The sequence below is a fragment of the Vicugna pacos genome, chromosome 7 (genome assembly GCF_048564905.1).
Source record: "Vicugna pacos chromosome 7, VicPac4, whole genome shotgun sequence".
Classification (NCBI taxonomy): Eukaryota; Metazoa; Chordata; class Mammalia; order Artiodactyla; family Camelidae; genus Vicugna; species Vicugna pacos.
This window is the reverse complement of record NC_132993.1, coordinates 20267327-20281538: the sequence shown is the minus strand read 5'-3', so window position 1 is coordinate 20281538 and position 14212 is coordinate 20267327. Positions and strand designations below refer to the sequence as shown.

General features: G+C 39.1%; 1 protein-coding gene across 2 annotated transcripts in view; it reads right to left on the bottom strand.

Annotated features, from left to right (window-relative positions):
- The window catches only part of UBE2H (ubiquitin conjugating enzyme E2 H), a 90984-nt gene extending 77243 nt beyond the window's left edge, over positions 1 to 13741 (bottom strand). For both annotated transcript variants that reach the window (XM_031674134.2, XM_031674135.2), the window contains exon 1: positions 13245 to 13741. In XM_031674134.2, coding sequence (XP_031529994.2) covers positions 13245 to 13297 — 53 coding nt within the window. In that variant the 5' untranslated portion in view covers positions 13298 to 13741. The remainder of the gene's footprint in view (positions 1 to 13244) is intronic.
- Between the last annotated feature and the right edge of the window lie 471 nt (positions 13742 to 14212).

The window sequence follows — 14212 nt, the reverse complement described above, 5'->3', positions numbered from 1 at the left end:
TACATACTTTAAAACTTTCATCATATGAAAATCAGTATTATTCCCAGGGAGAAAGGAGAAAACAGCAAAACAAAAACAAAAACAAAACACAGCCAAAATAAAAATATACCAAAAACTGTCAAAGTAAACAAGTTTTCTCATTTAAAGGAGTAAGCTTCAACTGCTTAGAAAATTCTCAAGTCAAGAAAAAGTGAAGTTCTATACAGTTAATCTTCTTATAATAATTGAATTTCTGGTTAAAACCTCCAACTACAATTATATCAAGATTTTCACTGAAACTAGAACTAGAACTGCTAAAAAGAAAAAAGCTAAGATACCAAAATGATGAAAAATACACTCTTTTAAAACAGAATAAAATGTTTCTATGGGCTGAAATGACCCTTTACTAGAACTCACAGCTGATAAGAATATATTCTTCTTTTATAAGTGAATCATATAACTAGTTAATAACAAGATAGCACAATGTAATAGCATTTTATCACCCCCCCCCAAGTTCTCTTCCTGGTCTAAAAACTCTTCAAGATTATAGAATTCCTGGAGTTATGAGGCTCTTAACCTTCGCAACTCATCCTAAGTTTATCTTCACTTTTACAATATGTTATTTCAAGTCTAAAAACAGCCAAATATTGAAAGTTAAATATGCCATGCAAATTGCTAAACAAACCCATCAAATCTGTGTGCTCCTAGACCACATCCTCATATATTTACATCCCTTTCTATTTCAAAAAAGGCAGAGTCAATTTGCATTTCATTCAAAATCAAATGTAACTTCTGTACAAAATCCACTAATAACTAAGATTAATACACTATTACATTATAATCAAAAGTCAGTAACAATAACTCCCTCCAGGAAGTGGAACTTAACTCCTCTGGCCTCCTTGAGTGTCAGCTACACTTGGTGACTAGTTTCCAAAGAATAGAATTCAGAAAGGAAAAACAGTAACTTTACAGTGGAGAAACTTGGTAAATGCCACCTACGCCAAGTGAACCAAAGTTAACATCACCAATGATGTCATGAGGACATAGATGTCCCCCACGTTTGTGTTAAGAAGGGCACTTGGTATTCTTTCCAAAAACCCAAAACGAGTTTGACCAAATTTTAATACCTCACTATTATGAGGTCTAGTCATGGAGGGGGAAGGAATCAGATAAACTGTAACTGAACAGTCCAAGAAATACTTGACCAGTACTCCTAAACTGTCAAGGTCATGCATGTAAGGAAAGTGAGAAACTGCCAGAAAGAGACTACTCAGAAGACATGACCAATAACTGTAATGTGGTGTCCTACCTGGAAGCCTGGAACAGGAAAAAAACAAACAAACTAAAACACCCATTCATGGAAAAACTGGTGAAATAAAGCCTGGAGTTCAGTTTATAGTAACATATCAGTGTTGGTTTTTCAGCTCTGACACATGCTACAGTACTGTAAAATAGCAACATATGGATAATTAGAACTAAATAACGTACAAGAACTCCTTGCATGATCTCTGCAACTTTTCTGTAAATCTAAAATTAAAAGTTTATCTGGGGGAGTAAGTGGTAGAGTGTGTGCTTAGCATGCATAAGGTCCTGGGTTCTATCCCCAGTACCTCTAAAAGAAAAAAAAATTTTATCTGAAAAAAAAAAAAAAGAAACAAACTATCAAAACATTAAGGCAAAAAACAGAAGAAAACGCAAAGGGCAGCTTACATCCCAAGCCTTCTATTACAAAAATCATCCCAATTTTTAAAAAACTAAGGATCTAAAGTTTCTGTACATGCTTGGCTGTCTTGAGATTAATAATTAAAATTACCATAACACAAAGCAAAACTGATCCACTATAGACAGTTTAAATATCAGCAAAAATATTGGCAACTAAATTTTCTTTGAAAGATGTATTTTAAGTATCCAGAGAGTATTAAAAGGCATGCAGGTATCTTTAAGCACTATTATTTCCACTTCATTATTTGCAGAATGCAAGATATTTTAGTAATGCATTTGTGGTCTCATAACAGAAATACCTCTATATCAAGATTAAAAATATGATCTGGAAAAAAAAAAGACACAAAGGTAAAGTATTTTAGATTTTTAAGTACTAAACTGTTTCAAACTGATGGGAGCCTATCCTGGCTCTGGGCATATTCTTTTACTCAATTATACTCCCACTCCCTAAGTTTACCTTTTAAAAAAACAAAATATAATTTAAGTAATTAATAACACAAAATTTTGAAAGGAACAGCATGCTGCCATTCTAGCCTGATAAAAACTTCTATAAACCAGGCACTTTTACAAGGCTTACTTTGTTTCAAAATTACTGGTAGGGCACATACAATTCTGACATGACAAGAATACAAAATGCAATGCTATCTAATCTATCATTGTAAAGAGATATCAGAACATTTATGCTAAAACCTACTAAGTCATTTTGATTTTTTCTTTATGACACATTCATAAAATCAGATTAACTACAGCATACTGTTTTAATTCTATTTTTCACATAACAAATGTGACTACAAAGTAGCAAAACTGATCTTATAAATCACAGATGAAAAGCAGACTCCTTATTTCAACTTTGGCTTCTATTTTGCCTATCAATAGTAAAAACAAAGTTACCAGAATTTACTTTCTAAATCTAAAGCACTTATAGCCAAGTGTTAGTATTTCTCAAATCGTTACTTAAGGTCACAAACAATACTGCCTATGAATAACACAATTATTAATTTCAATTCAAGAAGCCCTTATATACAGAAAGCAACATTGCTGTATAATACTATTATCTGAATTCCAGATCTTCTCCAAGTAGAAAAATATGCTAAAATTTATGAAAGCGTAATACCTACTAAAATTTAACTTCAAATAAAAAAATTTCATCAGAACTTCATCAGAGCTGACAAAACACTATAAGAATGACATTTAAGAAATAAAACAGCCAGAAGTGACAGACTAAAATCATCATTTTATCCAATTCATCCAAATGAATTAATAAGCCCCCATTTAAAAGCATAAGTTAAAAATGTGCAGTATATTGCATATATGTATTCACATGAAACATAATGTGTATGTGCAGTCGAACTGTAATAATTCTACCTAATAAAACAGAAGAAAAAACAAACAAAAAAGCGTAAGTCATACACTAATTTCTGACTATAAAAAACAGGATTTCTAACTCTATTCCCCATTAAGCGAATAGAAAGATAAAACATGTATCTCTGTCAATTAAGATAATCCAGTTTGAAGGCTTGAGCATATATACCAGGTCACCCCCCAAAAAATGAAAAAAAGCACACGTAGACATTGTATTCCATTAGTCATTCTTTGAATTACAAGATGCAAAAGGGCTAAAACTTAATCCCGGGAATAAACGCCCGCGGGGCAGGGGACTACTCCCATTTAACTTGCCTGAGGAGCACACGAGGATGCTGGGTGGTAGAGATCTCTAGACTTCCTACATTGAGGACTGAAAGGAAATACAGTCATTTAGCAGCTTTGAATCTCAGAAACATTGGCCAGATTATATAAAAGTGGCTTAAAAAACCCAAAACCAAGGAGAGATCAGGACTTTATAAGTTTAAGAACATTAAATTCAGGTGCCAAGTTCCATCATGTCTCACTTTACTGAACAGAGTTAAGGCAAATCTAAGGCATAGCCTATTTTTATATTCAGAGAATGTATATCAAAGTTGTAAACAACTATACAGTTTTAGCATAAGTAAGTTGGACAAATAATTGCCAAACTACACAAAGTGAAATAGGCCAAGTAGACTCTTGACTTTCAATCTTCTAAAAAAAAGAATCTTTTTTTTTTAATTAAGCTTGAATATAAGATACTGTAAAGGATCTGGAAATACCTTCTATCTAAAGGTTTACTTGTGTACTTTCCTGCCAGTAAATTTAATTCTCTTGTTGGATTTCTAGAAATTAGTCAAAGTATAAGCTAGGCACACTAATAGAAAACAGACATATAGACTGAAATATATGAAATGAAATTAGTCTTTATGAGCTACCAATAGTCTTCCTGATATATTATGGTTAACATGTTATAAAACTATTGGCTAAATCTCAAAGGAAAAGCCACATTAATTACTCAAAGACAGACAGAATCTGGTATCTAACTGTTCTAATCCAAGAGCCTGTAGAAAGAAAACATAAAAGCAAGTGAGTGTTCACAAAAGGGTGAATGACTCAATACAGGTATACTCAAATGTGTGTCAACTGACAATCAAAGACAGCATTCAAGAGCAGCCTTTCCTTACCCCCAGGAGAAATGGGAAGCAATCCAGATAATCAGACCAAAAGAACACACTCAAAGGTCTACTTCCTCTCCTCTGCCACTCATAAAACAAATCTGACTTAAAAGTATTTTGTTTTTGTTTTTCTAATCTCTAAGGATACAAATGAACAGAAAGGTGAAATGGAGGGGTTTTTTTCCCTGCTTATTATCAAGATGGTGGCTGTGGGGAATTGAATGAATTAGTTGGTAAGATGCTAAAATCATTAGAAAAAAAAAAAAGACAGATGCTAATGATGTCAAATTATGTTGCCAACATCAGTGATTCTGTTATCAAACAAATTATGTTCCACATTTCAATATATTTACTCAAATATACTCTAAAGCAACATTGAGATCAGCCACCAAGTTAAGATAAAGAGCTAAAGTTTTAACTCCTCTTGTCAGAAAATGCCAGAAGCATTTAAAATACATTTCCCTCCTGTGTTCATCCATTTCAATGTAAATATAATTTGTAAAAAAAAAATCCAAAATGTCCAAGTTCTACATCACAGAATGATTTCATTGTAGGAGCTTTAGTCTGGATTAGTGACCTGACCAAGCACCAATTCCCAGTTGGGGGACCCTCAAGGTTATATAAAAGTGACCATTTGTTAATGGAAAAAAGTAAATCCAGTTTCTTTCCTTCGGAGTGAAACAAACAGTGTGATATAGTTTTCAAGCTCTGTTGCCAAAAAGACATTTACTAATTTATTTACAGATTTATATAAATAGATTAGCAAAAGGGTACTAACATTCAGTAGGCTAAAAGACCATAAAACAATATATCTAACTATATCACACCTGGTGAATTCTTACAGACAGAATTCTAACTGAATCAATCTTCTGCAGATAAGACACTACAATGAAAATGTTTACCCAAATTTTTTAATTAATCAACCTTTCAGAACTGCCTACACAATAGAAAGTTAACTGATTAAAAAGCAATATCCAGATAACCAAAGTTATACTGGCACCATTTGGACAAAACTAAATTTACATTCACTAAGCTGAGTAGTAACCCAATTGCTTCTGAGGTAACACAAACAAGGCACAGACTGTATCTAATTTTCTATTTATATTACCTCAACTAAGATTTTATAGTCCAAGAAACCTTGAAAAGTGTACAAGATAAAAAACACAACACAAGGAAAAAGAAACATTTTGCCTAATACTAAAAAGAAAATGCATAATCTACAACATTAATAATAATTATACATGCAAGGACTATCTCTTACTTACTTTGATACATAATACCTCCCTAAAAGTAGTTTAAAAGTTAGAAGCCAGGAAGTTGAACAAAAGACATAAAGATTCCATTCCCTATCAATTAAATAATATTCTACATTCCTAAATATGGTTCCTCCAAGTGCTACAGTCCAGACACCTTTGTGAACCCAAAGATAGACCCACCAGCCATGCTTACCTTCCTCAGGATGACCAAATCCAGCCAAACCTCTCCACTTCACATGAGTTTCCTACTTCTCCACGACTTCTCTGGAGGGCCACGTCAAAAGATCAGAAGCACCTATTTAAACCACCTACTCAAAGCCCTAGATATCTAAAAAGCAGGAGAAGGCATAAGGATCCTTCATCCCTCATGTGCATATAAATAACTGCTCCGCGGGGCTTTCCACTCCTAGCTCTTGAGGATTTGGGTTCTGCCAGGCATGGACAGATGCCACCATGAACACCAGCCTGCAACAACCAGCCACCTTTCTCAAGCATCTGGTGAGGTACAGAGAAGAAACTACCATAACCTCAGGACCCCCATAAACATGTAACAATTCTTCTCATACCCAACCTGAGAATCACTAAGGTAACAACAGCCTCTCAAAAGTCCACACTGACTTCCTGGTGTTTAAAAGACTTCTAGGGGGAGGGTACAGCTCAAGTGGTTAGAGCCCTTGCTTATCATACCTGAGGTCTTGGGTTCAATCCCCAGTACTTCCTCTAAGAATAAATAAGTAAACCTAATTATCTCCCCACCAATAAAATAAAATTAAATAAAATTTCTACATTGCACTTGAATTACACTTTGGCAATCTAGAAATAATACACTCTAATATATATGCTCAGAGCACCATCCTCGTGTTTGAGGACCAAACCAAAGTCTAGCCACCAAATAAACCGCCACTGACTCCAACATGAAATGGGGTTATCTTTCATCTTGTTAGCCAAGCTAAAAATTCCAACTGTCAGTAATAAGGTGTTAACTTTTTAAGCAACATGCATGTAAACACCTACACAGAGATTCAAATGTTCATAATTTACGAGAATGTGATAATAACAACTATTACAAAGCAATGTGTAATTTCTTATTATGGCAATGTCTATTAATTAACTAATCAAATAATTCACATAGGATGTCAAAAAGTAAAACACACAAAAAATTAACTTTAAAAAAAAGATTCCAGGAAAACATATTAAGAGATACCCTAACTATCAGAATCTGTTTCCAGTTCTGCCACTGAGTTGCTATTTGGTCCCTTTTATCTGAGTTTAGTCCACATGAAACTTGACGATACTATTTAAACCTTAACAGAGTCCTGTGTAAATATTTGCAAATGCTGTAAACGTAACTGGAGGTGCTAAGTAAAACTAATGTTTAAAAATTCTTTATCAATACTTTACAAAAAGAAAAGGGCACCATCAACATAAAGTGTGCTTACCTTTTCACAAAAGTACAGAGAATTCACACAAAAAGAGTACACACTGTATAATTCCATTTATATAAAATTCTAGACAATGCAAACTAATCTACAGTGACAAAAATCAGATCAATGGTTATGCAGGGGAAGGAGGGAAAGACTACCTAGAGGCAAGAGAAACTTAGAGAAAATGAATATGGTCACTACCTTGATCGTGGTGATAGGTGACATAGGTGATACTTATGTTGAATCTTACCAAATGTATCACTTGAAATATGTACAGTCATTTTACGTCAATTATACCTCAATAAAAAACAAAAGGAAAAAAACTCAAAATATAAAAACTAATTCTGTAGCTCTTGCCAGTCAGATCTATCTGTTCATGAATATATGTATAACCTACCAACTCACAGTAGGTACTTCGAGCAGTATCCCTAATTTAAGAATCGCCATTATCACAAAAAACATGAAAGTTTAAAGAGAGATCAGAACTCATCTTTCTTCACTATGACAGGCTGACTGCTTCAGTGTTGAAATGACACCAACTAGAATGCAACAGAACAAAGTGAGAGCCCACTAACCCTAAGATTTTTAATTAAATATTTTAATTCAAAAGTTTGCCTTCTTTGATCTAGAATCCCATTTATGGGAAATAGAAATAATCCAAATAATGTAAGAAAAGCCTTATGTACAAGATGTTAATTTCAATCTTACTTATCACGGAAAATAAAGCAAAGAATTAAATCAATGGTACAGGCCTGGAAAGGCATATTACACGAGCTATCCACCTGACTTTTTAACTGGGAAAAATTGTTGCAAAAATATTAAGCAAAAACACAGCACATACAGCATGATAAGCAGGTTGAAAAAATATATATTCAGGCAAGACTGATAAGAAAAAAACACCATAATGTTAACATTAGAGGACAATGGTTCTTGAACTGTGGTCCCTGGACCAACAGCATCGGCATCATCTGGGAACTTGTCAGAAATGCAAGTTCTCAGGCCCCATCCTAGACCTACTGAACTGGACAATTCCAGGGGTAGGACCTAGCAACCTGTTTTAACAAATGCTCCAGGTAATTAAGATCACACTAAAGTGTGAGAAACCACTGTATAAAGGATAGGATTATGGGTGACTGTTTTCTTTCTGTTTCTGTAACCTTTATTTTTCTCAATTACCTTACTACTTGTGTAATTCAATTAAGTTTTTTTAGTATTTTACTAAAATGTACACCGTAGGTCTACAGTTTTTAAAGCTATGACACTATAAGCACTTTTGCAGGACTGAACTGTATGCCTAAAAATCCAATGATTCTTAGAACCATCAGATCTGTTAAGACTGAAACAAGATACTAAATTAAAAATATATATGTATATATATATATATATAATTATATACATACATAGATATAAAATGCAGGTCAAGGTGCTGGGGAATTTGCACAACACTAGAAAGCCAACAAATCCAGGTTCTTAAAACACACACACACAAACCAGGGTAAGGGATTTTTATGGATCACATCTGCAAAAGATTGTTCTCCCCTAAAAGCTGAATTTTTAGGCTTGTGTGTAATTTACTAGAACTGCATTGCAGGAATCAGATGTTCTGAAGCTGTGAATGCTTACTCATGTACGTTCTGCTTAACCAAAATAAGTACCAGTATGTTATATTTGTCACCAAAATCTAGGCAGAGAAGACGAATTCAGAACACTGGGAGTTGCCAAAGATTTAACTTTAAGCTTGAAGACCATAAAACTGTTCCACCTTCCTTCTCATCCCACTAAAACAGAGGCCACAGGAAATAAAAGGCAAACCACTGGTTCCCAACTGTCACTGGAGTTAGTTAAAAGACTACAGAACAGTCTACACTTTGAGCACAAATTAAAGAGCAACAAAGACTATCAACCTAGGGATAGAAAAACTACCGATTAACAGCAAAATACTGAAGTTGAAGTCAAAGACAAATGGCTACTCATTTTAATGTTTGTTTTTGTTTCAGTTTTTTAACTAACAGGAATATAGATCCCCATACATCCCATCATGTAAAAGTCACTTTAACCTTTCTATTCTTTGGAAAGTCAATTCTCAAAGTAAATACAAGTTATTCAAAAAACAAAATGATACATACAGTGCTCACCTGCTATAAAAAGCCTGTACTTTGACGTTTAAAAAATTCTTTAACTAGTTACATAAGCATCATGACCACACACACTGAGTTTTTCACTACTAAACCCCCAGCATCTATCTGCCACCCCAAGCTTGGCACAAACAGGGTGCAGAAACATCTGAGGGGATGAACTTGTTACTGAAAGCTTCTGAAACCCTAAGGCAGTCACCCAGGATCCTGTAAGATTCACTAATGCTGTTAATGACTTTAGCATAAGACATTGTTCCTCTCTAACCATTACTCTTGAAGCTTCTGCAAGAGAAACTTACACTTCTGCCATACTTTTGAATCCCTGCAGGCGTCACTTAAATACATTTAAAGCAGTGGCTATCCTGTTTCAAGTAACCACACTCCCTCTGAAAAAGGGACTCTGAAAACTCTTGGTGTTATAGAAGTTCCAAAATCTCACACGAGTAACACACACAGTGTAGGCCAAGCCCCCATTATTACCAGATCCACTTTTCTTGAACATATCTTGTACTCTCCCAGGTCAGGTTTTCCTCTCCTCTTTTTACCCCTTGAAAATATGCTTGATCCAGTAACACCACTCGCAAGGCCTCCCCAGCCCCTACTTCTTTTGTATGTAAACACACTCTGGTCACACACTCCATCAGCTGTTTGGTAGCTCCGCCCCTCCTCCTTTTCCGGGTAGTAACAGAGCAGCCAATGAGCTGTGAGGAGCTGTGCCTGTGGCCTTTTGCCTGCATACGCTTTCCAAAACAAGCAGCTCTAGCCTTCAGCAGGGGCCACTGGTTCACAGATAAAAGGATCACTAGGCTGTGCAACAGGGTGAGACAAGTAACCCCCACTAACAAGGAAACCTGTGTAATCTGAGCTGTTTGTTCCTCCACCCAGGAGAACTTAAACCGATATTCCTTTAGGGCAAATCACGCTTTAAGGTCACCAGAGTCCCAGTTCTCAGACAATCCAAATAATCAGCCGGGTTTGAGATGGAAACCTCAAAGCTTGCCAGGCTGGGAACTGCACAGTATCACCCATCTACCTGACTTTGCAAACAAATGGCAACACTATTCAACCCACCATTCCACAGGAGTTGGGTTCACTGCAAGTTTTTTGATTGGGACACATTCCTACGGGGCCCAAAAGTCATGTACATCAGTTTCTAGGCTCCTGGAGAGGTTTGCACAACCCTTAGCAAAGGATCAGAAAAGAAACAATGAATGAGTCAGAGTTTCAGAACATAATCGCCCAGCAGATTATTAAGTGCATTGGTGCAAAACACTCACTCCCTGCATAACTTGGGAGTCAGCTCTCCTCCTACCAACCCATCACAAAAGAAATATCACTGGCTCCAAACAACAACCAGAGACGGTGTCTCGGAAAAAACCTAACTAGGGGTGGAAGGCAGTGGCCAATTAGTTACACATCCTTTTCTCTCCCTACCCCCACACCGCTACTTTCCTACTATATAGGTTCCCTGCCAGGCTGTAAATCGTGGTGGCATAATTATGCTCAGGAGACATCCAAAAATGGGCTGAAACAAGAGGTTGCAATGAAACCAGCTATCAGCTTCCACACCAAAGAAATCATCAAGGGGCACTGAGGGGCAAAAAGCAAGTACATTCCTTCAGACCTCTCCTACTTCCTCTCCACCATCTTTCATTTTCAACCCTCGGCATTTCCACACAAGTGTATTCATTTTAGTAGTGGGTTGGGGAATTTTTTCCTTAAATGTTTTGCTAAATACACCTTGCTCAAAAATTGTGGTCTCCATTTGGGCCTACTAATGTGAATTCAACAGAGAAAGGAGGCCACAAAATCTCTCACCCCCACAACACACACAAAAGGAAATAACAGAAAATTTAACTTACACCAGAAAATAACAAACCCGAAACAAAGATAACATCTGGCTCTTAAATCCCGAGACTGTTCTCCTATCTCAGACACCCACGATTTTAAAGCGCCTCTGGTTTCTTTTGTCAGAAAGGAGGAAGGTGGGGAAAGAACAGAAGGCCAATGTATCTTTGCCTTTCTTCATCTTCTACTAAAAATAAGCTATGAAATAAGCCACTTAGGGGAAGAAAAAAAAGAAAGACACCCTGCTGTTCTTTGTCTGTTTTCCTCTCCCTCTCCACCCCCCACACCCCACTCCTAAATACGATTATCATTCTAGATGCCACAACTACTAAATGAACAAAAGGCACTGTATGGAAAAGGCATCAGGTCAAGTTAGGCCTCACCCTTTATCCTCAGTCTTCTAAAAATATATAAGTATATAATTTGAGAATCTGACATTGATCAAAGACAGCTAGAATTCTCTCTCCCACCCCCATCCCAATTAAACATTAGGTAGAAATCTGCATTAGGTGTGACAGTAAGTCTCAATTCAAGATAAAAATAACTCAGGTTCTGCCACCATGTCATTTCCTAGTTTCTAAACAAAAATAAAACCCGAAACTGCTTTGTGTAAAATGTACACACAGCCATAGTTACAAGTTTTCCTGTCACCTTATGAAAAGCCAACATTACTGGTATCATTTACACATTTACAAAACTCAATCACGGCCACAAACAGCTTACAGTCAGTTTCACTTGTCCCTAGACATATATTTGGTACATAATACATACTTTATTACTCGTTCCTCTTTCCAATCCCCACTCCTATATCCCCCAAAATTCTAAACTTCAAACCCTAAAACTCAGAAGTTCCTCTTCTGTGCCTAATTTCTAATCAAGTTTTCCTGAGCGAAGAGAAAAACACCTTATTCCTGAAAAGATTATGGGGGAAAAAAAAATCACTTGCCCAGGAAACTTCCCTCCCATCCCCCACTTCCAAACCGAATGCAAAAACTACTTTTTAAAAACTTCAGCGAATTCCATAACTGAGTATTTGACAATAATCATCGATCTCTTTAAAGAGGTAAAACATCCAATCAAAAACAGGAACAATAAAAGGAAGAAAGAAGGAATTCACCTGAAGAATCTAGCCAAACAACTTGAGTTATATAAACAAAACCCTGCAACAGGGGGAAATGGTGGGGGGATGGGGGTGAGGGAGAAAGAGAAGCAGAAGACAGGACTTTTTAACTGCGTTTCACACACTACCACTCCCCACCCCCGGTTCCCCCTCTCCCCAGGGATTAGTTGTTCAGAACACTGGGCTCATTTCCTCTCTTCCCCCCACCCTCTAAATTACCCCTCAAAAAATGTCTCGATTTGTCACAGGAACCTTCGCGAATTTCTCTAGCTGGTCATGAAATAATCAGTCTGGACTCCAACCAAAACCACTGCCTGAAGGACTCTTATCAGTTATAGCTTACCCACTGCTACCTCCAGAGTACATAAAGTTGCGGGGGGTAGGAAAATAAAGGGTGTCACTTGGCAAGATCAGGGCAATTATTCCCGCAAAACCTTATCCCCATACAGGGAGTTTGCTTAAGTGGTTAGTACAGGGGCTATTTTGTCAAGGAGATCCTCTTTCTCTCCCTCCCCCTAGCTGTCATTGCCACAATATGGAGGGTGGCTTGCTGGAGGGCCTGGGGGTCCTCATCACATACAACTATGGGTGGGATAGGCTTTGTCGGTGCAAAGAAAAACAGTGGGGTTCTTCTAGGGACCAGAGACCTTAATAAGGGTCTCTGATTTAAAACACTCAGAGCTCTTTATTGCAAGAGGGTGCACCGAGCAGACTACTCTCTTCCTAATATAGAAAGGAATTAGGGATAAAGGAGGTCACTTGAGTTACCCCAGTTCAAGAAGCATTGTGAGTGGAGGGAATGGAGGCATTTCAAGAAAAGGAGAAAGGCTTCACTCCTGGGAATTTCTATCTCGAGTCCCTAAATCCAGGGAGAGCAAACAGGAAAAAGGTGGGCTCGCTAGTGAAAAGAGGTGGCCGGTCCTGCCAAAAAAAAAAAAAAAAAGCCGTCTTGGGAGTCAAAACGTCGTGGATAAAAGTCATGAGCATTAGGGGTGCAGAAAGAGCGTGGAACCACCAAATTTCGGGGCGCTGCAGATAAAGGGGGAGCTGAGAAGGCTCTCGGCTCCTGGGAGGTGCCAAGGAGCCTCCGTAGGCACTGGGGGGAGGGAGAGGAGGCAGGAAGCCTCGGACAGTGGCCTGGAGTGCCCCTGGGCCCCTGCTTAGGTTTCAGGGGTTGCCCTGGGCATCCCCACACCGCCCCCCACATACAGCCCGGATCCCCCCTCCACGAAGGATACAGCTTGACCACGTCCGTGTCCATCCGCCTCTTGCCCGGACTGGGGGATGACATGGTGTCGCCGCTGCCTCCCCGTCGCCTGCGCCGCCGCCGACGCCTCTCTCCCTTCCTCGGCCCGTCTGTCACGGGCCCCGGGCCCCGGCTCTGAAGAGCCCGCGGCCGCGCCGGCTCCTCGGTGGAGGCGGCAACACCCCCACGGTTCTGTCGGGACCCGTCAGCCGCTGCCGCCGCCCCCCGCACGGGGGAACACCGGGCACTGTCCGGCCGAGTGGGGGTGGGGACTCCGCGTCGCCCGGCTCGGGCTGCCCCTCTCCGGCTGTAGGTTCTGCCTCGGCCCGGCCCCGGCGCTCCTCTGCGCCGTGCGACGCTCCCCCCTGCCTGCTCTAGCTCGTTCGCCTGCTCGCCCGCTCTCCCTCTCGCCGGCTCCCTAGCAGCCTCCACGACAAGCGGACGACTCCTGCTCAGTCGGCCTCTCTACCCTAGCCTCGCTCTGGGCGCCGTGACGTAACCTCTGTGACGTCATCGGTGGGGCGGGCCCAGCCAGCGAAAGGGGTGGGGCGCCGCCGCCGCGGCGTGGACTTTCTCGGGGGATTCTGGGAGTTGTAGTCCCTCTTTCTCCTGCCCTCACAGCCCTCTGCCCCCTCCCCCAACTCCCCTACACACTAACTCGCTCAACTGCCAGTGTCGTTAACATCATCATCATAAATGATAATGGTTAAATCATGGCAATATTACATTCATGTGTTTTAGGGTGATGACCCTCCTTCCCACATACACTGTTAAAATGTCTGTTTACTTGATTTGAGGAGGCCAAGGTGGCAATTAACCAAGACAAGCACCAAAATCTGGAAATTCCTACAGCAGCAGGTTCCCTGCGTCCTCCTTGGATGGAGAGAATTTGTTTGCAGCGATTGTAGACTGTAGCAAGGCCTCCTCAGAGCTTGCAAATCAGGGTTCATTACCCTCCAT